The sequence below is a fragment of the Paramacrobiotus metropolitanus genome, unplaced genomic scaffold (genome assembly GCF_019649055.1).
Source record: "Paramacrobiotus metropolitanus isolate TYO unplaced genomic scaffold, Prichtersi_v1.0 Parri_scaffold0000014, whole genome shotgun sequence".
NCBI lineage: Eukaryota > Metazoa > Tardigrada > Eutardigrada > Parachela > Macrobiotidae > Paramacrobiotus > Paramacrobiotus metropolitanus.
This window is the reverse complement of record NW_026570234.1, coordinates 1,660,666-1,683,721: the sequence shown is the minus strand read 5'-3', so window position 1 is coordinate 1,683,721 and position 23,056 is coordinate 1,660,666. Positions and strand designations below refer to the sequence as shown.

Genomic DNA, 23,056 nt, shown 5'->3' with positions numbered 1-23,056 from the left:
TACTGGAAGGAGCACTAGCTCCGTGTCCGGGTGCAATGTCTTCCGCGGCTGAATAGCGCAATGGGGGTCAGATTGCAGGTGTTGGATAGAATACCGGCGGCACGTGCACGTTAGATGTCTTACACACTCCAGCATGCGCTGGCCGGAAGTCCCATGCACCGGGACATGCCGCCAACGGATGGTCGATCCCATCGCCGGCACCGCATGACACATCGGGGTCACGCGCTAAATTATAGTATACCCGGTAAAATCCATACTTCGACTGCCGTCGCAGCACATCAATTATGCAGGTGAATTACCGTACTCCACATATTCTTCACATTTTTTTCCCCTTTTGCTAGAAGCCGAAACATACGTATTTATAATTTAACCTTATGCAATATCTAACAGCGGAAAATTTTCCAGAATTAATTCAGCTATTTCCGGCTTAACCAAAACGACACGCCCCGTAATGTGAGAAAAATAATCTGCACAATTATCTCACTATTCGCCAGCACACCACGAAGGAAGAAAATTTAAAACAAAATTCCAGTAATGCAGGATATTAATGCTGAATTATTAAGCTGCTAAATAATAATTACAGTATAACCAGGAACTAACCGATTTTTTACTATCCAGGAAATCCGAATACCACTACATAAACATTTTAGTAATTACAACTGCCCAATAATTCAAAAATCGTTGCAATAATATAGGAATATTAACACTGAATTATTATGCAAATAACTAATAATTATTACCAGGAAATGACCGATTTTTTTTACAACCACAGAGATCCAAATATGACTGCATCAACGTTTCAATAATTTAAAAATCCCATTAATTCAATTTTTATTAATACGTATAAAACAATCAGCGAAAGCTGCCCGCGTTCACAACTTAAATAAGACATGGCAGAGAAAAAAACATTTATCGCGATCCGTCCAGCGTCCAGCATCTGTATGCGCGTACACGCCACACTCAAGTAATCAAACAGAAACCTGTCTCATGCGCAGCAATTAACATTAGCAAACATTTTGAGTTACTGTACTTTTTTCACAGACTGCACGCGCGTATCAAAATTAAATCCCAGAGAATTTCTCTTTCATCACATTTACATTAGTAACAATTTAACAGGAGCCGAATCAGACCTGATCGAATCTCCCATTTCCGCCGAAACATGTGGTGATAAGAAAAAATTTCACGGTGAGAAAAATGTCCGGCAGACCGAAAGAAAATTGGATGAGGAAGCAAAATTCAGGGTGCACTCTCTTTCCCTTTGTACTGGGCCGTCGACATGGCCTATTCCATGGTGGAAACGGATAAGTCCCGTTTCCACCATGGAATAGGCCATGTCGAGGACGGCCTCCTCCAGCGTATAAGGCTGCTCCATCTCCAGAACGTTTTTCATCTACACAAACAAGAAAACATCAAAACCGGAAAATATTCAAAAAATCTGCCGTTTCTTCTTCAATAACATATAAGTATTATAACAGTAGAGTATGCTTCGTAATTAAAAAAAAAACACAAGAATGTGCTTCATAATTAAAAATTTAATTATAAATAAAATTTTCGGCAAATGAAGCATTAATTTTTGTACAAAAATTTTCATATGCCAAGTGTAAGTAAAAAAATGGCTGCAACGCAAAAATACCTAAATAATTCGGAAATCACATTTTTGTGTAATATTACAGGCTGTAGTTCGGCAGTTAGTTAAATAAAAACATGATATTTACCTATTCATATTTATTTTTCTATTATACGTTATTTAGGTATTAAATATTTTGGTTTATTTTATGCACATTAATTCTGAAATTCTGAGATCGATTCTGAACAGTTTTATAATGCGGAAAAGATTTGATCATCGAGCAAGACCTAATTAACTGGGAAATTAGGTTGTGCATAATGAAAAAAAGGTGTCTGACCTTGGAGTTGTCAATGCGCAGTTGCTGGCTCCAGCCCGGCATGACCGTCTGCGGGGCTTTACGGAACCACGCCACGATGGGCGCGACCAGTTTGGACGTCGACAGCGTGGGCACCCGGTAGCCCTGCGGCCGGAACTCCCGGTCCAGCAGCGCGGCAATGTCTTGAGCCACATCCCGCCCGAGCTGATGATGAACCGCTGACCGGCCGCCGCCGGCAGCATCATGGCGTGGATGTGCGCCAGGGCGACTGTGCGGACGTCGCTGAAGTCCAAGTACAGGTCCGGAAGCCACTAAATTTCATGTCGCATCAACTGGCCCACCACCTAAACGTTAGTAGAGTCTAAATTTTACTGATAACTTTTAATTAACAGCACAATTAAAATTTTTTTTAATTTAATATTTATTAATATGAGATATTCAGCGAAAGTGCCCACCTGTGTGCTGGTGCTGCCGGTGGATCCGTGACTGACGGGGCCCATGGCGTAGGACGGATTAATCGTGGCCAGTTCGAAATGCTTGTTTTCTGTCAATTATTCAAAAACAATTGAATAAAACCTAAAAAACTAAAACTAAAAAGCATGAAACAAAGCCGAAAATAACGAATAACAAATTAATGCGGTTAAAGAAAGTCATTTTGAAAAAGAATTAATGAAAAATTCAAAGAAAATAACAAGAAGGTAAAAAAATAAAAACGGTCAAACGCAAAAAGGACATCGCCGATGCGAATTAATTAACATCAATTTTGAGACGCAGAATTATTATTAAAACTTCAATTATTAAATTACTAAAAAATTATGCAAAATTTAAAACCAAATAATTATTGTTAGTTATAAAAATGTTAAAAATTTTATTTGCCAATTTATTGAACAACGGCACAGCGAAAAGTCGGAAAGGATATTCTTCGTAAATGGCTGGCTTTCCATACCAGGCAGTTTATTGACAAAATCCCAGGCGGCCTCCTCGGCCAGAGTTTTGCTCTTCTGGTGTGCGCCGACATCCTGCTGCAGATCGGTCCAGTCGGCCTCCGAGTAGGTCTTGTTGAAGTCCGGGGCGGTCTGGCCGACGACGGCCGCCACCGAGCTGGTCAGCACCACCCGCTTGACGCCGCCCACTTCCGCGCAGGCCCGCAGGACGTTCAGAGTGCCCTCTACCGCCGTCTTAATTAACACCTGCACCGCACACTCACGCCATTATCCACCAAATAATTACATGTAGAATAGCATAATCTATTATAAAAATTATTAACTTAAATTCAATTTATTGTTGATCAATTTTCTTATTTTATTTGTCAAATAAAATGATAACAAACGAACCAAATAATTTGCGAATAAAACATTTTGATAAAATTACTGAACAAAAATTCATTTTGGCATTTATTAAATACAATGAAACTAATTATCAAATTAATTGTGTTCAAATTAAATATATAAAAAAACAAATTAAATCTGCCATCGAAAATAATGTGTCAACTGAAAATTTTATTGAACAAAAAAACGAAGTCTTAAATTACTTATCATTACGCGAACCCGCAATAAAAAGCCCACAGAAAATCCTGTAAGAAAAGAGATCATTCAGTATGAAGGCGTGAAAATCTCTTGAAACAGTCGTGCATTAAACAACAGCGATTTCTTAAAAAATTGATAAAATAAACAGCAAATTAATTTGAAAGAAAACAGGAATGTGGCCAAAATAATTCTGCGTATAATCAAACCTGTGGATCCGAGGGGATTTCGTACGGGAATGGGTAAGCCACATGCAGAACGTAGGTGCAGCCGGCCACCACTCTGCAAAATCAACGTTATCATTACGTAATTGATTGCCCGATGGAAATAAACTGTTTATTAACCAACGGTGACTGACCGTGTCCAGTTGTCCAGCTGGTCGTCGAGGAGGTCGGCCTCGACCAGCTCCAGTTTGTAACGGGCGTCGCGGCACATCTGATACAGCGGAAGGACTTTCTTGGCGTTGGCCAGACTGCGTACCGTCTCCCGCACCGCGTAGCCAGCCGCCACCAGCTGCTGCACACAGTGCGACCCGATGAAGCCGGAGGCGCCGGTCACCAGCACCCCTGCCAAACAAATTACCGAAAAATATTAATGTTTTTCTTACAAAATTATACAGCCCATTTGCATGAAAAAAGGGACATGCCGAAAATGAAAAAATTACAAGTGAACAACTGAGTGTCTTACGCTTTTTATCCAGAGCCTTGTGTATTTCCGAAAGCTTTGTCGCCTCCCAATCCTTGCCAACCTCTTCCGTGGCAAAAGTAAATTCAAATCCGTGTTGTGCGTAATGCGAAGTAAGTGCCCTGTTGACCACAAAACACAGCGGATAATTTTAGCAATCAATTAACATTTTACCTAATAATTTATGAATTTCTTTGATCGATTCCAGAAATTTGTGTTATAAAATTTCTTATTCAATTTATGCGAGTGCGCCGCGTGGAGCCACTGTACTACGCGCTTTTCTGAATTCGAAAATTTTCTCAGCTTCGTTAATTGGCAACTCAGTATTGCTTTTAACATTGCATCTAACAATTGTAAGCAAAATAACACGCACTTACAAATACGGTAAATAAAAACAGGTAATGGTAAACAAACGTTTGTCCCTTCACCATACAGTGAGACAAGAAAGATTCGAGTAATAATTGTAAACATGTGATTATTTGATAAATCTAACGTATGGTCACAAATTTTGCGAGGGCATAGATAAAATAATTTTTGACCGCAGATTTGGATTTAGGGAGAGCAATTTCGATATTAGAATGCAAATACTCGAAGTCCAGAATGCAGAATCTCACCCACCTTGTCACGCCTCCGAAACTGCAATAATACTGGTCTGTTTTGCCGGCAAACACCACGATGTACTTATCGCTCAGCGGCGCTTCATGAGCACGTATAGGTTGCGCAACATAGTTCACAAGCGAGTGGAGAACGAAATCGCCATCAGCGATGCTGCCCAGAATGTCTTCTGCGCTTTCTTCCTTTGCAACCTTCTCGCGCAATTTCTGGAAATTCTGTCGTGCGCCCACTCCTAATTAAATAAAGAAATTAAATTACAAGTATATATCTGAAATTACAAAAGTAATTTAAAAGTAATTAAAGTAATTTAAGTAAAAGTAAAAAGTAATTTATTACGGGGATGTAGCGCAAAGTGTCTGCCACGACAAAAAATATCCAAATGCAAAAATTTCTAATTATTTCGCAAAGGATCCTTTAAATTATTCAGTTTTAAAAAAACGTAGTTTTCTGATGGTTTCGAAATATTGCAGACACTTGTTAATCTAAAATTAAAAAATTAAAAAATTAAAAAATATCTAAATGCAGAAATTCTGATTATTTTGCATAGGATCTTCTCAATAATTTAATTTTTAATTGTTTCTATTTAAATAACAAAGTATTGAAATGCAGAAAAAAATAACACTTACCAATAGTGACAAGAATACACCACTGCTTCTGACTGGCTTTGTTAACCTCCACGGCGCCCTCGTTTTCCTGCGGGGCGACATTCTGCGGGGCGACATTCTGCGGGGCGACATTCTGCGGGGCGACTTTCTCCGGGGCGCCCGGGAGGGATTCCGAACATCCAAGCTGCGGGTACACTCGGTCCTTAACGATTCGCGCCTCTGCTAGGAAAAAGATAGCTTTTTTTAAACAAGCTTATGTTGTGTTAATTTTCATTAACTGTGCAGTACTACCGTTTACTAAATGTCGCTTAAATTTACACAACAATTTTTTATTTGATTTTTCTGACTGGACCAACATTTTTAAACTTAAGATGGCCTGTCAGTAAAAACAAAAAATTATATCAGTACGTCCGGGATACCGTGATAGTACTATTCAGTAGTAAAAATTTTTAATTTGTTCTAAACTTGTTCAAATGCGAGTAATCCGAAATCCTACTCGCAGACGAAAGGTTTTAATTGAGTTATTCACTCGCAGTAATCCGTATGTCGCGCTAGCTTATAATAATATAACAAGATCATACGTACATCGTTAACAAAATATAAAATAATAATAATACTGAAATACGATCAATAGAAAAAGTCGTAATTCTTGGCAGTTATTTCGTACAACACAAATAGTGTCGAATGCACAGCACATGTACTGTCCTATTGAAAACCGACGCTGTCCATTCACACCAAAATTAAAAAATGCTGGTAATACCATTTTTTCCACGAAACTGACAAAAATAAAAAAATTAATTTTAATTACAAAAAATTATACAAAAAAAGCAAAAAAAATCAGATTAATGGACACAAAGTTTTAAATGCTATGCAATCTGTTTCATTTTAATTTCTTATCAAGATATATACTGCTGCTACTGCATTATGTACGTATTCGTATGGATATCCATCACAAATAAAACTCGCACTAAAAACGTCCGCATGTAATTTAATAAAATGTTCTTATCCAACCTGGCCAACAAAATACTGTATTGCTGCGAATGCAAAAAATCATAGAAAATTCTAAAACGCCAGTAATATGCTGGCAACTGTAGTGCGTCACTGCTTCGAAGTTTACTGTAAATCTGCTGTACCTACAGTATACCGGCTATATATATATTTAAGCAGACACAAAAATTATGGAAAAGCGCGACAATTACATTTAAAAATTAGGTTTTTTAGATGACAATTAGAGTTTTTAATTTTATGAACGTAAAACATTAATAAAAGTGCACACATTTGTTAAGTGTGCAATTTAAACAGCAGCTCTGGCCAAATTGACCGTGTAGGTAAACACAGTTATTTTACATTTTATTTAAAATTACGAATTACGAATCACTTGAACTTGAATTTATTATGTAACTGCAAACGTAAGAGATAAAAAAACTGGAAGAAATGGGAGGCGGAGGGTTGCGAAAAATTTAGCCGATTAAACTACTGGCAAAGTGCGATATAACTCGGCGCCGGAAGTGCTTGTTGTAAGCTGCCTGTCCCGCTGGCGAATCGATCACACCCCGCCCCGGCCCGCGCATTGCGTTACTCACCGGCTGATCCTGGGAGCTGGTCCATTTCCAGTTAAATTGGCTGATGAAAACCGGTAACGGAAGCAGAAATAATCTCGCTGCGCAGACAGCCGCTCCGACCTATAAAACGGCAGTACACTGTATGGTTTTCTTTTAACCATTATTTTAAAAAGTCCGCACTTTGCACGAGCGAGGCGAGTATTGATTCAAGTACGCAGGTAGTTAGTTTAATAACTGTTGTAAATTTGTAACAGCGCGCCATTAAAACAACAAAGTGCCTGCACGGATTTCTCCATCAAAATGGCCAGATCCATGTTGCGACCTAATCACCGCTCACATAACACCGGCAAGAAACCAATTCCCGCCCTTCCAATTCTTCCACACAGCCGGCGCCGTATTTCATCCTTAAAAATAACTTTCTGCCAAGCTGGCCGGGTATAAGCCGCTTTTCTACGCCCTATTTCCACCAACCTTCGATCGCGCCACTGCGCATAACTCCAACAAAATTAATTTTTAAAATTAAAATAAACGTTCCAAAATTATTTAATTTTTTTAAAAATTATAATATGATAATTAAAATAAACCTTTTACGCTCCCGTTCCGCTTTGCTGTGTCGGCAATTTTCGCCAGCTCTTAATTTCCGCTACATCTTATTATTATTGTACGAATATTCACAGGCGGATAGTACTATGAATTATGAAATTAATAAAGGGAATTAAACATACTCGTACTCTCGTACATGCTTACTGTACCCATGTACCATTAATTATACTTGGGCAGTGGCCGACAAGCCTTGCGCAATACTTTTAGTTCGGTCAACGGCCAGCCCTTATCAGATCTAGACGATCAGCCATCCTGCACGAGGAGAATCAAAATCGCCGCGCTAACGACATTCTCTGTACCGCTTACACGGTCTGACGATGGCTAAACCGGAAATTCGTATAACTGCGCACCTCGACGTAACACTGCTCGCTGGGATTGCACCTGCTTTTTGTCGATAGCATTAGCCATGATGGCGGGACCTTATCGCACAGATATTGAAATAAAATAATTCTAAAGAATCAAAGGCTTCAGAATTTTCCTGCAGTGGTATTCTAAAACAACAAACTACGCTCGGAAAACATATCAACTGGGCATTTGCAACATGACACTGCAAAACGTTGCTGTCCGCGCAGCACCTGTAGGCGCGTACAGGCCGCACGCACTAAATCGAACAGGAAGGCTCTCTCATGCGCACAGATTAACATTTACAAACAGTTCGATCGTAATAGTTTTTCGACAGACTGCGGAGCGCGTATCACCGAGATTTCCCCTACATTACATTTCCATTAATAACCGTTTAACGGGAGTTTAATCAGCCCTGATCGAATCTCCCATTTCCGCCCACACATAGCAGCGCGGCCAGCACGCTTCCTCTGAACAATAGCACACAATATGCAGCACTGCACTGGCGCTAACCACTTACCTGATTCAAAGAAATCCAACGCCGCTCGACCGCACTTATCACACACGGGAAAAAACGAAAAATTACTGCAGACGTACACGATCAACCGATGCTATCATCCGTGGAAAATATCCACCATCACAAAGGATTAAAAATCCGCAGGAAAAACAGCGATAAAAGCAGGCATAATCCGGGAAAATCCAGCGGCAGCCGACGAAGAAGGGAGAGAAAAAAGCGACGCATGCACTATCACGCCGCCGTCAAGTGGCGGAACAAAACAGACAGTTGGTCAGCGGCGCACAATACTTACTGTACTGTGGCCACGTAAAGAGAGAGAAAAAGTCAAGGCGCACAATGACGCCGCCGTCACGTGGCGGGGCTAAGCAAGTCAACGGCGCAATATATTGTGGAAATTCTAAAAATCTCTAATTCGCCTGCCAGCGTTAGACAGAAGAGGTAAGTGTTCACTGCGCAGTCGGCTTCAAACACAGATGACGTCAGCGTTCAGATGTACGGCTCGCTGCGCAGCGTAAAAATCCCGTGTTTTTGCACTTGCGAGTCCTTCCGCCTCTTTTAGAATTATAGTGATCAATGCAGACATACGGTAGATTATCAAAATGAGATTCGAGCCATCACTTTTGATTTTTCAAAATTTTACTGTGAATTTTCTTTGGTTTTTACATCAGCTGCACGTGACGGATGACACCAAACACCACCTTCCGGCAATAAAGCGCCAATGGCCCAATGCCGGACATCGAACAACACGTTCCGCGACACATGTCATTCTGCCATGCTGGTATTGATACGTTCCGCCTGTGACCTACTTCCCGATCACTTTTGCCGGCGGAAATTGCACAGGTGTTTCCGCGGGCGGTTGGCCTTTCGGTAATTCTACTTCCGCGTATTCGGCCATGGCTCTAACCGTTGCCGCGGGCGTATCTGGATTTCGCCAATCACCCTCTCTTTTCTTATCTGCCGTGTTTGGCAGCAGTAGAGCTAACAAATCCAGCGTCGATCTCTTTTCCGGCCAGAAACAGCTCGGCGGGCGACTTCCAGTCGCTGCTTGAGGTGCGTCTCCTGTCGGTGTTTCGCTGGTATGACTGTCCGGGAGCCCCAGCAGATGCAGTCATTTACCACCACCAGCTCGTGTTTCGAGTCGCTTGTACGGACGCAAGCTTTCTTCGACAGGCAGGCCAGCCAGTCATGACGTACTCGTACACGTTGGACCAAACAACAGGTTAAGCAACCAAAACTCATGGGAAGAACGGGCGTTGAGGCATTCCCGATGACATCATAGAAATGACATCATAAAAGCAGCCTGAGACGAGTGCCAGGGCCTCCTTTTCTATCTGTCCGTAGATCTTCTCGGCCGCTGTCAGGGTCTTGGACGCATGGACAATCGGGCGTTCCGTTCCGCCTGGAAAACGGTGGCAAATCACGGCACTGACGCTATACGGGGACGCGTCCGCGGTCAGGACCAATTGCATCCGCGGGTCATAGTGGACCAGGAAGGTTGCGCGGATAATTTGGTCCTTCAGGGACAGGAATTGGGACTCACAGTCCTTGGACCAAAACCAGTGAATTCCGGTCTTCAGGAGGGCGTGGAACGGGGCACACTTCCCGGAAAGGTCGCGGACGAACTTCCCTTAGTGGTTGACAAAACCCAGAAACGGGCGGAGTTCACTGATGTTGGTGGGACGGGCCATTTCTAAGAGAGCTTTCACTCGATACTGGGAGATGTGGCGTGGTGGTCCACCACGAACCTGTCACGTATTACAGATAGGGATTTTAATACCACATGAACGCTGGCCAGTCAGTATGAGAACTGAACACCAAACAGCAGGAAAATACGACTACCACAAAGCAACTGTTGCTAAGTACAACATGACAACACTACACGTCCCCACGTATTGAAGGTACAAAACAAAACCTGAAATACGGAACAAACAAGAATGTCGCACTGGACAGATGGCACGAGTACGTACGGAAGTGTACGTATTAAACTAAACTTAATGTAAGTACTGTAATTAGAAATTAAAATAATTATATTATAACATTAGCATTGTAATGTCAGTAGTAGTTTGGTACTTTAGTATGAAGCAAAATCCAGGCAACGGAATCCAGTGTTTTGCGTGCGTCAGCTACAACATAACGGAGGCAGTGTAGGAGTGCTAAGTACATACAATCCAAAGTAGATGTCGGCGCGCCATTGATGGACTGATGCAATACGTATCCCAGTTGCAGCGGAAATAGGGAGTACGATAAACGTACACTTGCAGCCAGACATGTGTATATTCACACTATCGAAAGTACTGTACTGCCAGCGTGGATTTGGGTACAAGGTACAGTACGAACAGGCAGCATTTCAGCCCGATTGTATCTGATCCTTGGCAACGAACGCAGGAGTTCCTGATTCATACGTCAGGAGCCAGGTTCTTGGAATAAATCACCATAAAGGTCAGGAAGAAAGGAATTCTTGCATGGCCGGGTAAGGCGTTTGGCAGGGAAACGCTGCTGGACTGCGGCACCGGCAGTACGGCACTCGGCAAGAAGGAAATTGTAGGAACGTAAAGGTACAGCCATGGTACATCGTACATTGTAGGACATGGTAGGGCAGCAGCAGTATTGGAACGGTAAATGGCATGGGACGTTACTCAGCACTGTGAGCAGAAGGCTTCGCTGGAAGGGTCCGGATTCCCTCCCGCGAGAAATTTATTGCACGAAAGCAGGAAATGAATTTGTACGCCATTGGCATTACGTACATTTGCAGCAGCATAAAACAGTAAGGAATAGAACAAGGCAATGAGTTCGAAGACTTCACGCCAATTTGTCACGTATTACAAATAGGGATTTTAATACCACATGAACGCTGGCCAGTCAGTATGAGAACTGAACACCAAACAGCAGGAAAATACGACTACCACAAAGCAACTGTTGCTAAGTACAACATGACAACACTACTGGGAGATGTGGCGTGGTGGTCCACCACGAACCCCATGTACTACACGGAGTCCTGCAAGATGTGACACTTGCTCCGTTTGAGCATGAATCCGTGCTCCTCCAGACGCTGGAGAACCTTTTCCAGATTCCTCAGGTGCTCATCTTCAGTCGCCCGGTGACAATGATGTCATCCAGATAGATGGCCACGCGCACGCAGCCTTGGAGGACGCTTTCCATTATCTGCTAAAAGATGCTGAGGCCGCACGCCACGCCAATGGCAAGGCGGTTGTATCGGAACAACCCCTTGTGGGTATTGATCACCACCAGTTTCTTACTGTCGTGGTCAAGCTCGGCCTGGGCGTACGCCTGCGCCAGGTCAAGGGTTGTTAATTTCCGGCCGCCAATGAGCTTGGCGAAAAGCTCATCCGGTGTCGGCAGCGGATACTGCTGGACATCTAGGACGTCATTCAGGCCATAGCTGAGGTCGGCACAGCTGCGGATGTCTCCCGCCCGCTTCTGCCCGGTCACCACCGAAGCTGCCCGGCCCGCCCGCTCGACCGGAGTCAGGCTCCCTTTCTCCACGAGGCGGTCCAGGTCGCGCTCGACGGTTTCCCGGAACGCAAACGGGACTGGCCGCGCCATTCAGAACACCGGCGTGTCTCCGGCTTTCAGGTGCAGATGGGCTTTGTAGTGCCGGCATTGGCCCAAATCTTCGCGGAACACGACACTATGCTTCGCCAGCAGCTCCTCTACCGTGATTCCGGAGACAGTGGACACGGAGACCGACTGGGAATTTCGAGGGCTCACTCGGCTAAGGTCGAGAGCCCGGACCCAGATTCTCCCAAGTACGTTGCCGCCGTGGCTACAACGATAACGGGTAGCGCTTTCTTGTTCCGGCCGTGCGTGACATCCACTGTCACGGTACCAATGACCTTCAGGGCGTGGCCCGTGAAGCTTCGCAGGAGGGACGTATAAGGCGACAGCTTCGGTGATCCAACCGATCTCCAAGTGTTTGCAGTCACAATAGTGACACTGGAGCCAGTATCCAGGACTGGTGATACAGGGTCGCCGTTCAGCTTGAGCGGCACGTGGATGGATTGCCCAGCTGCTGCTTCGACAGACAGCAGATGCAGCTCCTCCTCCACGAGAAATTTCTCGCGTCCATCCCGTTCGCGCTGTGGCTGCTTCGCGCTTCTGCATACATTCGCGATGTGGCCTTTTCTTCCGCAATTTTTGCCGGCTAATTCCTTTGCCGAGCACTCCGCTCGGGCTTGCTGGCTAGATCCTGAACCGTCGCACACGTTTCCGCTAACTCCACCAGCTTTGGGTCGCCTGTCAGGACCCGCGCCTCGCCGCTGCTGTCCGCCACGGCCGCCGCCGCGGTTTCTGCTTCGCGCGCCGTCTCCAGGGCGCGCGTTGTCCACGCGAGCCACATTAGGCGCCGTACTGATTTTTCTGTTGCTTTTCCGGAGTTCGTACTCCTCGGAGACCTCCAGAGCCTTCTCCAGAGTGTTATAGATCTGGGATTGTAGGTGTTGGCGTGTGGCGTCGCAGGCGATGCCATTGAGGAAGGTCGCCGACATGTTCTTTTCGAGCACATCGACTGGAAAACCGCAGGGAAATGCCTTTCGACACAGGCGGTTAGAGAAGTCCAGCAAGTTCTCGCCGGACTCTAGCTGCAGCTTAAAGTAGTTCGCCCACTCGGTGGCGGCGTTCGTCTTTTTCACATAAGCATGCTCAGGCTTGTCCACCAGCTGCGCAGGTGGATGGGTGGATTTTTCACTCGATAACTTTGCAGCACCGACTGAACTCCAGATTTCCGCTGTGACAATAGCAACCCCGGACCCAGTGTCCAACAAATTGGTGACACCGACACAACATTCATTTTCACTTAGAACATTTTTCCAGCCTCTCAGCAAATCGAAGAGTAGACATTTCTGGTCTTCGCCGGCCGTGATTTTGTGTAGGTTGACGTAATTCCGAAACTGGAACTGCCACCAGCGCCACGCCGTTTTGGGAGGGTCAAATTTGATCAAGCCAGAGGTTTCATTTTCTTTTGCTGTGCTGGTGGTGGTCATGGTGTTTCCTGGTGTTGGCGGCATTTACAAGAGAGAAGGAGTCTGACCGTGCGTGTGTTCGAAATATTTCACGCCAGTTTGTCATGGAGTAGGAATTAAATATAAATATTTTCTGGTACACGCGCGCTGCTCTGGTACCTAATATCTGTCATCAAATATTAACAGTCGTGAGAGGTCGTGCATTACTGAGCACCAAGCGGCATAACAAAGTGCAGGTGATGACCACACCGGTTTGAGGTTCCGACGTCCCCACTTCCGCCCGACTGCCCCCGTTTATTGCATAGAGTAACAGAACAGTTGCGAAAGCAGTAACACGAATGGCACCATGTAGGGTGGGCCGGTTGTAAATGAAAACATCAGAGGGCAAAAATCAGCGAACCAACTCGTCATAACGACCGATCAGAATAAAATGCGAAGGTAAAATGCAAAGGTAAAGGTTTATGGAGTTGAAAGTTACCGGCATGGCCAAAGGTGCGCAACTGCAGCTGAGAGTCTTACCTTGCGGTACGGACTGCTCACTGCCGGCACCCTCCGCCTGTGCCGATTTCTTCGCCCAAACAAACCCTTTTTTCGTAGAAGTTCGGTCCGGTTATGGTCCGGTTAGGTCGGATATAGCGCTAGACGCAGTCACTCTTCCACCGTCTGGCGCGCTGGATCTGTTCCTTCGGCAGCGATTCCGACGTAGCCTCGGTCGCTGCGCCGATGCGGAAGCTGTGAGTGCTGATCCGCGAGCGATCGGGGTGGTCGTGCAACAGAGTCTTGAGGAACCGGTCAACTGTCGCGCGCGTTAGATACTTTTCGTTCTGTTAGCGGAAGAAAGGGGTGGCAATGCCGCCTTGCTTGCACCTGAGGCGGTGACAGGCAGCGATGGTGCGTACGGGACAGACGGATCGGTTGGTGGCCGTTAGTGTTATTTTCACACTCGCAGCGCACTGATCAGTCTTGGTGCGCTTCAGGGAGATCACGACCGTGTTTCCTTCAATAAGCACGTCTCGAAGGAGAATGGTGGAGTCGGCGTCGTACGTGCCGCCTGACTTCGATGCTATCTCGCTGATACGCAGAAATCCGAAGAACGCTACATATAAGGCGCGCCAAACCATTACCGCTTCTTGCATCAGCGTTGCCGTGCATCCCGAGAAGTGATTTCAAAGTCCGCATGAGGCTCAGCGTGAAGGGAAGTCGCTTGTCGGGGTTCGGTCCGCGCAGTCTCTTGAAGCCGCTCACCGCCCGCACGACCAGGTCGTCGGTGGTAGGGCTAAGCAGACCGGCTTCCCGATGACTGTTATGCACCGCTGCGAGGTACACCTTCATGGTCCGGTAAGCTGCATTGTCGACGTATAAGGAGACGACGTAAGCTGCAATGGTGGATGCTGGTGCCGGTAGTGACATGAAACCGTTTGCAGCACAGAAGTGTGCAAAGCGGCTCACCGACGCCTTGTAAGTCGCTCTCGAGAATCCGAAAATGTGGGCGTTAAGGAGCCGACTTTCCGTGCCAGATCTCGAGAGTCGCTAAGATCTCCGCCATCTTGCCGGCAGGCAGGCTCAGAGTCTGTGCGCACGCGTGAATCACAATGCCGAGAAATGTCAGCCGAGTTGCGGGCCCTTCGGTCTTTTCACTGGCCAGGGGACACGCTTGGAAGCCATTAGGCGTTGGCTCTGTGCTCTCTGGATTGCCGACAAAGAAAAAATCATCCACGTAGTGGAGAAAAGAGCTAATGCCGGCGCGTCTTTGTACACACCAGTGTACAGCCGTGGAAAAGAACTCAAAAATGTAGGGGGCGGATCGACAGCCGAACGGCTATACTACGTCGAAGTAGTACTTACCGTTGAGTTGGTAGCCAAGACGATTCCAGTCCGCTTTCCTAACCGGGACCAGTCGGAACGCGGATTTGATGTCCATCTTCCCCATCATCGTTCCTTTACCAGCGATTGTCAGTAGCTTGACTGCGTCGTTCACAGAGCAGTACTGAAGAGGCATTTCACGGCCGTCTATGTGGTCGCTCACACTTAATCCGGCTGGCTGCGACAGGTCGAGGATTGTGCTATGGCCTCTGTCTTTCTTGGTCTGCATCCGAGAGCGTTTACCACAAAGGGCGGCAGCGGAGGGCTTTGAAACGGTCCCACAGAGTGTCCTGCGGCAACTTCCTTCTGTATGCGCCGCCGCAGAGCGTCGTTGTGGTTACGTGCGGAAAGTGAGTGCTTCGTGCTACGTGCGGAGTGAGGTCCTCTATACCGGTTGTCGGCGCCGGTTCGTAAAGTCGTTTTGGTGAAGCGGCACAGACTGGCGTCAGGGTAGTCGGCAAGCAGTTGCTCGAATGCTTCAGCACGCAGGGGCGTCCGAGCATTTGCAGGAACTGTCGCACATTCAGCGAGATTCGGACTTGCACCACGGCGCCCGGTGCTCTTTGTCCCGGCACTTTCCGCAGGCATGTAGACTGCATGGGTTGTTGCAGCGGAATAAAATGGGAAGATAATCGCGCCGTGTGCACGGCCGGCGGCAAAGTCGCACGTGTTCCCAGCAATGACAAAAAGAGCAGGCCGAGCCAACGCAAAAACAAAAAACAATACAGGGAATCTGCCACGAATTCAACTTCACTTAGCTAGCTTGCTGTTCTTGAAACAGGAATACTCGTGCACTATACCTTGTGACGTATGGGAGTAGGATCATACGCCGGAGTACGTACGGATGCTGACTGTCCGCCTTCCACCTGCAACATAACGGATAATCTAGTCAATCAATGCTGTGATTTGCTGTTCTCTTTTACTAGCGATGTATATGATGTCATAACGCAAAGTCTATATAAGTTCTGGTGATGCCTAATATCGGGATCAGTAGTCTGAGATTTACTTCTGAGACTGCTTCCTAATTACAATTTCCTAGCGTTGTGAACTGTGATGTGAATTGGATAAAGAGACAGCAATACTTGTTCCTACTGAAGTGCATAGTTGTTCCCGGATTATCGCTTAGTATACAGGTTTGCTCGTGACACAATCGTCCTAGCTCTTGCCGATCCTCACAGGACTTACGACCGGAAGTTGTGGTTAGCTCGTTCCTGAGGGATTCCTGATCTTCGGTGTTCCTGATTCGTTCGTCTTATTTCCACCATAGTTCTTCTGTTACAGTTTGAGAGTACGAGTGCCTACCGATTGAGCATTACAGGCGTGGAAGAGTAAAGATTGTTCATGGAGCCTTAATCGGCGTGAACGCTTATACACGACATGGCGCCCACCGGTGTCTTTTAATTTTCCCGATGTAACAGAAAATTATTGGTGGAACGTTTGATGGTAATTTATTGGTAAAAGTGGTCCGTACAGAAAGGCGTCGAACCGCAAAGGTACGCCGAAGGAGGTCAGCGTTCCCGATCTGGCCTAGTTAATTTATTTTTAGCGAGCTTCCTCGCAATTGTGAGCTTCCTCACTGGTGAGCTTCCTCGCCAATTAAATTAATTTAATTTAATTTAAATTGGACCGTAGGAATTTAACAGTCGAAACCTCAAAGGTCGGCTGTGCAATTTATTGGTGTCTGTGTGGGTAATTTCCGGGTTGTCTGCGCAAAGCAGTAACCGCGGCGAGTAAAGTGTAATCTGCAGTGTCAGTGCACCTGGCCTGCAGATAGAGCAGATAGTAAGCACCGAGCCATTGTCAGTGGCCAGGTGAGATAACGATCTCCAGCAGACTGATAAAGGCAAGCCGCAAGCGGTAGCCAAAATCAGCAGCTAGAGAGAGTTGACCGTGAAAAAGGTAAACACCGGCAAACGGTGATTGACCTGTGAATTCTAAAATTACAGCAGCACGCAAAGTGCAGCAGTGTAATTTTAAGAATTTGTTACAGTCGAAACCGCAAAGGTTCGCTGTGTCTAAACTCACTGAACAATTCAAACCTAAAAGGAGGATTGGGAAGTGAGGAGACAGTAATTGCACAATTGCAATTTTTGAACCAGTAGCACAATCGCTGCTGTACCTTTTATTTTAATTAGCCGCAAAGGTTATTTAAAATAAAAAGCAGAAATGTCGGGCGGTTCGATTCCTAGAAATCGCCCACCACCGCGTAAGATCCCAGATAACAAAGTGATTATTGGGGCGTACGATGGATCGAGAGCTCAGACAAGGTTCAAATTCAATGCAAAGGAAATCCCGTTGAATTTAATGTACATCGCTCTTAATGTCGAACCACCAGAAGCACAAGATGCATTCTGTGGGAAGTCATGGATTGATTACCAGGAAATCAGGCGGTACTTAAATTCTAAAACGAGATTACCAGCACATTTTAAACCTTGGATTGAGTACGAGGGATGTATCCCTGAAGCTTACCTGGACATTACTGATGAGCAGTTTAAAGCTGCCTTGCAGGATGCAAACAGGTGGCTGCCAGAATATACGGAAGATTTGAATAGACGCAGAGAGGCGGCTCAAGCCGCACTCACAGCGTCAAAAGCAACCGGAAAAACTCCCAAAAAACAAGCAGCAAATGAGCGCGTCACGCGCGGTGCCAAGGAGAGAATTCCAGCTCAGGCATCCGGTGCGATACTGGATGAGCCCATATCGGAAACCCCAAGCGTGGCCGAGAGTCAGACAGAACCCCAGTCGTCCCAGTCGGACAATAATTTAATAGCGTTGGCGGCTGCGGATAAAGCGGATATCTCCTGAGGATCTGAAACAAGAGCAAGTAAAGTATTCGTGGTGGAACAATGACATTCCACCCGGCACAGCTCAAATTACATAGTTTTGTGTCAGAAAAAGATTTTGAGCAACCAGATGAGGACTTCCTTACCCAAGCTAGGGAAGTTGATGAGCAGTTAGCTGCGGCAGAAACTGACCAGGACGTGGGCTTGATAGTTCGGCAAACTATGCCCGTATTGATCCAAAGTCTCCGCACGCTCATTGCATCTACAAAAACAAAAGTAGATGAAATGGGTAATACAATGTCTTTAGACGCTCGTGTAGATGCGGAACGAAACGAAAAATTGAAATTCCAAAACGATTTCAATGAGATGCGTGTTAAATTTGAAAATGAACAAATAGAAAATGACAGATTGGCCAACGAAATACGCATTGCGAATGATAATTTGCACAGTCTAAGACAAGCCAACAGAAATGCGGAGGCTGCATTTAATGCAATGCAAGATGAGCGCGATACTTTAAAAGACACGAATCGTAATTTTGAAAAACAGTTGGAAGATGCTCAGAGAGATCTTTCAAACGCGAAAGCTACGATTGATGGCCTCAGTGCGCAACCAGCACCGGATTTAACGAAACAAATAACTGATTTGAACCAAAAGCTCTCGAAAGCTCAGAAAGATTGTAATTCTGAGAAAGATGCGCATAAATTAACCAATAAAAATTTGACGGATGCGCAGAACCTGGTTACGAAACTTACCAAAGATTTGGATGATGAAAAGAGACGGGCTAAAGATGTGGAAGACTCTCTACAGCGTGAACTCACACAAGTGAGAGTGCAGCTGAATAACAAGTCTTCAGTCGGCCCGATGCATATTCCCAAGGAAAAGGATGATGCGTCCCAAAAGGAAATTGAGAGGTTGCAGGGTCTGTTGACTATAGAGCGAGAGAATGTCCAAAAGGCCCAAAAGGAATTAATAGACTCGAAAAAGGACAAAAGATGTGATAACTGTGAGAACGCGATTCAAGCGAAAAATACAGCACAGGCTGACGCATATGAAAAGTCTGAAAGGTGTAATCGACTGTATGAAGAAAATGCGCAATGCCGAAGGGAATGGCATGAAAAACAAGATCAACTTACCAAGATGGAAGTGGATCTAAAGCAAGCATATGACGAACTTCGTCGGCTTCGAAATACAGATGCTGCTCTTGGTGGCGGTGAAGGATACTTTCAAAGGGAAGCGCCGGTAGCGACAGGAGATGTATTACGTCCTTCCCCCTTTACACCATTTAATCCCCAAAATTTTTCGTCATACGTGGATCAGCCTTTAGCTACTGGTAGTAATCCAGCTGGCATCTTGCGCAGGCCTAGACAGGAATCACGAGTCGAATTCTCGGAGGCTCAGGCCATGCCGCGTTCAGCCTCAGAAAGTCAAATTCCAAGGGAAACGGCACCTGCCAAACAGAGGAAAAATGGCTCAACAGACTTACGCCAACAAATTCTGAAAAGAACAGCTGACGAATCTGGTCGCCAGATGCGAGGAACAGAAAATAGGGATAGTTCCGATACAGAAAATGAACTAATGGATGATGCCCTAATGGAGGATGAACACCGTCGCCCTAGTAGCACGGCGAGTAATGAATCTTTGTCCAGAAATCCTCAGCTGGAGGAATGGCTAAATAAACAGACCCAAATTTCGGATAGAACGACGCTTACACAAGAAAGCGTTGTTGAGCTTTTAGCAAAAATTGTGGAAAAAGACAGCGATAAAACAGTAGGAGGCATGAAGCTACTTGCCTTTGATGATGCTCACCCGGAAAAAATTCAAAGGTGGCTCATGAATGTTGAACAATGTAGAGCCACGAATAACTGGAATGATGAGACAACGTGTCGCAGAGTAATCGGTGCATTCACCGGTCCGTCCTTTCAATGGTTTGAAAAATTCTGGAAGGACAACAAAGGCAAATCGTGGTCAGATTTCTTTAAGCCGGCGATTGTAGAGCACTTTAACGGCTCTCTTTCTAAAGCCGATATTCGCCGAAAAATGAATAACCGCAAATTGGAATTTTATGAACCAGTTCGCGCTTACCTGGATAGTTTCCTCCCATGGTTTGAGGAACTAAAAACATCGGATGAAGAGCAAGTGGAAGCACTTCTTGATGGCGTGCAGGAGCATCGACCGGCGTGGTTCCGAGAAATTTATAATGCAGCGCCTAAAAACTACTCGGAATTTGAAAAGAAACTACAAGAGTGTGAGAAGCTATGGAAACGAATGAATAAGGATAAAAAGGCACCTGAATCAACTCAGAAAAGTGCCCTTCAGAACCGAGAAGTGCCGGCAATAATAATAATAATAATTCGAATTATGAAAATCGAGGCGGCCGCGGTGGCTCGTCGCAGAGAGGAAATTATTATTCGAACCGGGGAGGCCGCGGAAATTACGGCAATAATCGAGGTGGATACTCCCGCTCGTACACGGAAACGGTGATTCCGCAGCCGCAGAATACGGTGGCTCCAATCCAACCCGTCCTGAATGTTCCCCAGCCGCAATTTGTTCCAGTTCCGGTGTATTCACAGCCACCATTTGTTGAACAACACCCGGTACAATTTGCGCAGACTTTCCCTCAACCAATTCCTATGCAGGCTCCTATGCCTGTCCCAGTTCAAATGATGAATCCAATGATGCCGGTTATGCAGCCGCAATTCCAACAACCGGTGCAGAATTTCGATCAGCAGTACCAACAGAATGGCCCTGCGAATAACAACAATTATGATGGCGGTAATAATCGTGGAAATTACCGCCATAATAATAATAATAGTAATTATCGCGGACGCGGGGGTTTCAACAACAATAATAATCGTCAGCAAAATAACCAGAATTACCGGCAAAATCAGCAGGCCGGTAGTCAACCTCCGTTTGATGAACGAAATATCCTGAAGGATAAATGGCGAACAAATCGCGGAGTCGAGATTTGTTTCCGCTGTCATGGTCTTCATCCTGCAGCTGGTTGTACGAATCAATTTGTACTTCCCCGTCAGTATGAGCCATCTGCAGAATTGTTGGCACGTTACAATAACCCGCAGCAGCAGATTAATATGATGGAGTTGGACTTACCGGCTGGTTTGTCCACGTCGCCGCCACAGTGCAATAAAATGGAAGTTCAGGATTTTTCGCAATATCCGTTGGCAGATCACGTTTGCTTGTTGCCGACGCTGGATGCCCAGGCTTGGTATTCTGTAATCGATATAAATTATCAGAAAGTGAAGACTATGCTGGATACGGGCTCTAGTATTTCTGTTATGTCATTGAAGATGGCTAAAGATTTAAAATTAAATATTCACCGCTGTCCGGATCACATTAAAGGCAGGGTTGTACATACAGCTTATCAAGGAAGGCAGTTGATTGAGCCGCTTTCTGTGGTAGTCACTATCCATGAATTTGGCATGGCGTTTGAGCACGCTATGCTTGTGAGTTCCACTTTGATAGAGACCACGTTGTTTTAGGTTTAGACTTTTAGCTACAAAGCCTTTTATTTTAGATATGAATACGATGACTTGGCGTCTCTCGCGCAGACCGTCTAATGCTCCGGCATTTTACGCCGTGAAACTCACCTGATGTCTGACGTTATTCGTGCTCACGATTTTGATCCATTAATTCCCCTGTGGGAGTTAAGCCGTCGCCCGCGATCCCAGCGTTGATGCTGACCGAGCGAATCGGTGTCGCTAAGGAGGCAAAATTCGTACCGTATGAGTCAGCTCATTTAATTCTGGCAAAAGCTGACCCCAGAAATTTGTATCTTACACTTGCAAAAGCGAAGCAGGAGTGGCCTCGCTTGACTCAGTCGACACCACCAGTAAAACAAAGTTGTCGATGTCCCGGTGAAAACGGAAATTAAAGAAACTACACCAGTCAAGGCTGCACTGATTAAAAGGGATCTGATCAGCGTGATGAGGAGTTTGTGCGGAGCGTGGTACAGGAAATGATCCGGCAATATTTGCCCATGGCAGCTTCCGTTGCCGATGAACCGGTTAAACCTACAATTAAAAAGGAAATTAAGGTGGAGAAAAACCCAGAACAAAGTCAAGTTCGTGGGGGAGGCGGTGAATCTATTGTAAATAGTATCCAGTCAAGTTCGTGGGGGTGCGAACAGGCGTCTTCTCAGCCGCAGTTTAAACGTGAAAGAATTTCCCCGCCGCCACCGGCAAGCAGCTCGAGTAGCACGAGTAACTCGTCTTCGGCATCAGTCAGCCCTGTGCCTCCTTCCGGATCCAGTCAAGTTCGTGGGGGTGAAGATCCCTTGCAGCTTCCGATCCAAATTTCTTCGCTTGACGCAGTACTTCAGCAGCATCCTGCAGCTCAATACCTATACATGGGTGTTCTGCGGAAATCTTCCAAATCGGTTGAATGCCTTAGCATAGACAATAAATTATTAAATGTCATACCTGTTGAGCGTGATCGCAGAGATGTTGATGAAGTCCATGATTATCCCTCTTACATGGCACGCAATCCAGAGTTGAAGAAATGGATGACGCCGATGGATAGGCCGCAGGATAAGGGCTTATTCCCTTCGGAGCAACGGTTCCGAGATCCGCAGTTTTGGCGCGAAACTCAACAGCAGTGTGTTGATAGCCGGATGTGGTACAAAATGTACAAGAAGCCGTCGCACGCTAATACGAATTTTACCAAGTATGAGATTAACAGACTCGTAATATGCGAAGGGATATTGTGCAGAGTACCGGATCATTCTGGTGCATGTCCGAGAATTTACGTGCCACACCAATGGCGACGGAAATTAATTGCCTGTTTCCACGAAATTTTAATTCATAAGCAAGCGTATGGCCGGCATGAAAAGCTATATCCGTACTTGGTGAAATTATTTTACTGGCCGGACTGTATAATAGAAATCGAACGGTATGAGAAAAACTGTGATGTTTGTCGAAATTCAATTAATGACCGGCGGCATTTTGAAACAATTAAAAGAAATGAACAGTTGGCCGCACAGAAAGCTACAGGAAAACGTAAGGTTACCTTTTCCGTTGATAACCCGGCTCCAGCAGGTGAATTCAAGAATGGAAACTTCATTCCTGCACAGGGGATGCCGCC

The 23,056-nt window shown here is 45.6% G+C and overlaps 1 protein-coding gene, 1 long non-coding RNA gene and 1 pseudogene across 2 annotated transcripts; all 3 read right to left on the bottom strand.

The window, feature by feature from the left end:
• Positions 1-1,300: 1,300 nt before the first annotated feature.
• Positions 1,301-10,119, bottom strand: LOC129584760 (uncharacterized; annotated as a pseudogene).
• A 1,380-nt stretch (positions 10,120-11,499) lies between these two features.
• LOC129584758 (uncharacterized protein K02A2.6-like) lies at positions 11,500-11,898 on the bottom strand. The gene has a single exon (XM_055477069.1). The coding sequence runs from the start codon at positions 11,896-11,898 to the stop codon at positions 11,500-11,502; it is 399 nt and encodes a 132-aa protein (XP_055333044.1).
• A 6,923-nt stretch (positions 11,899-18,821) lies between these two features.
• On the bottom strand, positions 18,822-20,173 carry LOC129584805 (uncharacterized). Its single transcript, XR_008689928.1, has 4 exons — positions 20,042-20,173; positions 19,766-19,896; positions 19,093-19,627; positions 18,822-18,887 (listed from the first exon to the last, which is right to left on the bottom strand). It is a non-coding gene; the product is annotated as an uncharacterized LOC129584805 (long non-coding RNA).
• Between the last annotated feature and the right edge of the window lie 2,883 nt (positions 20,174-23,056).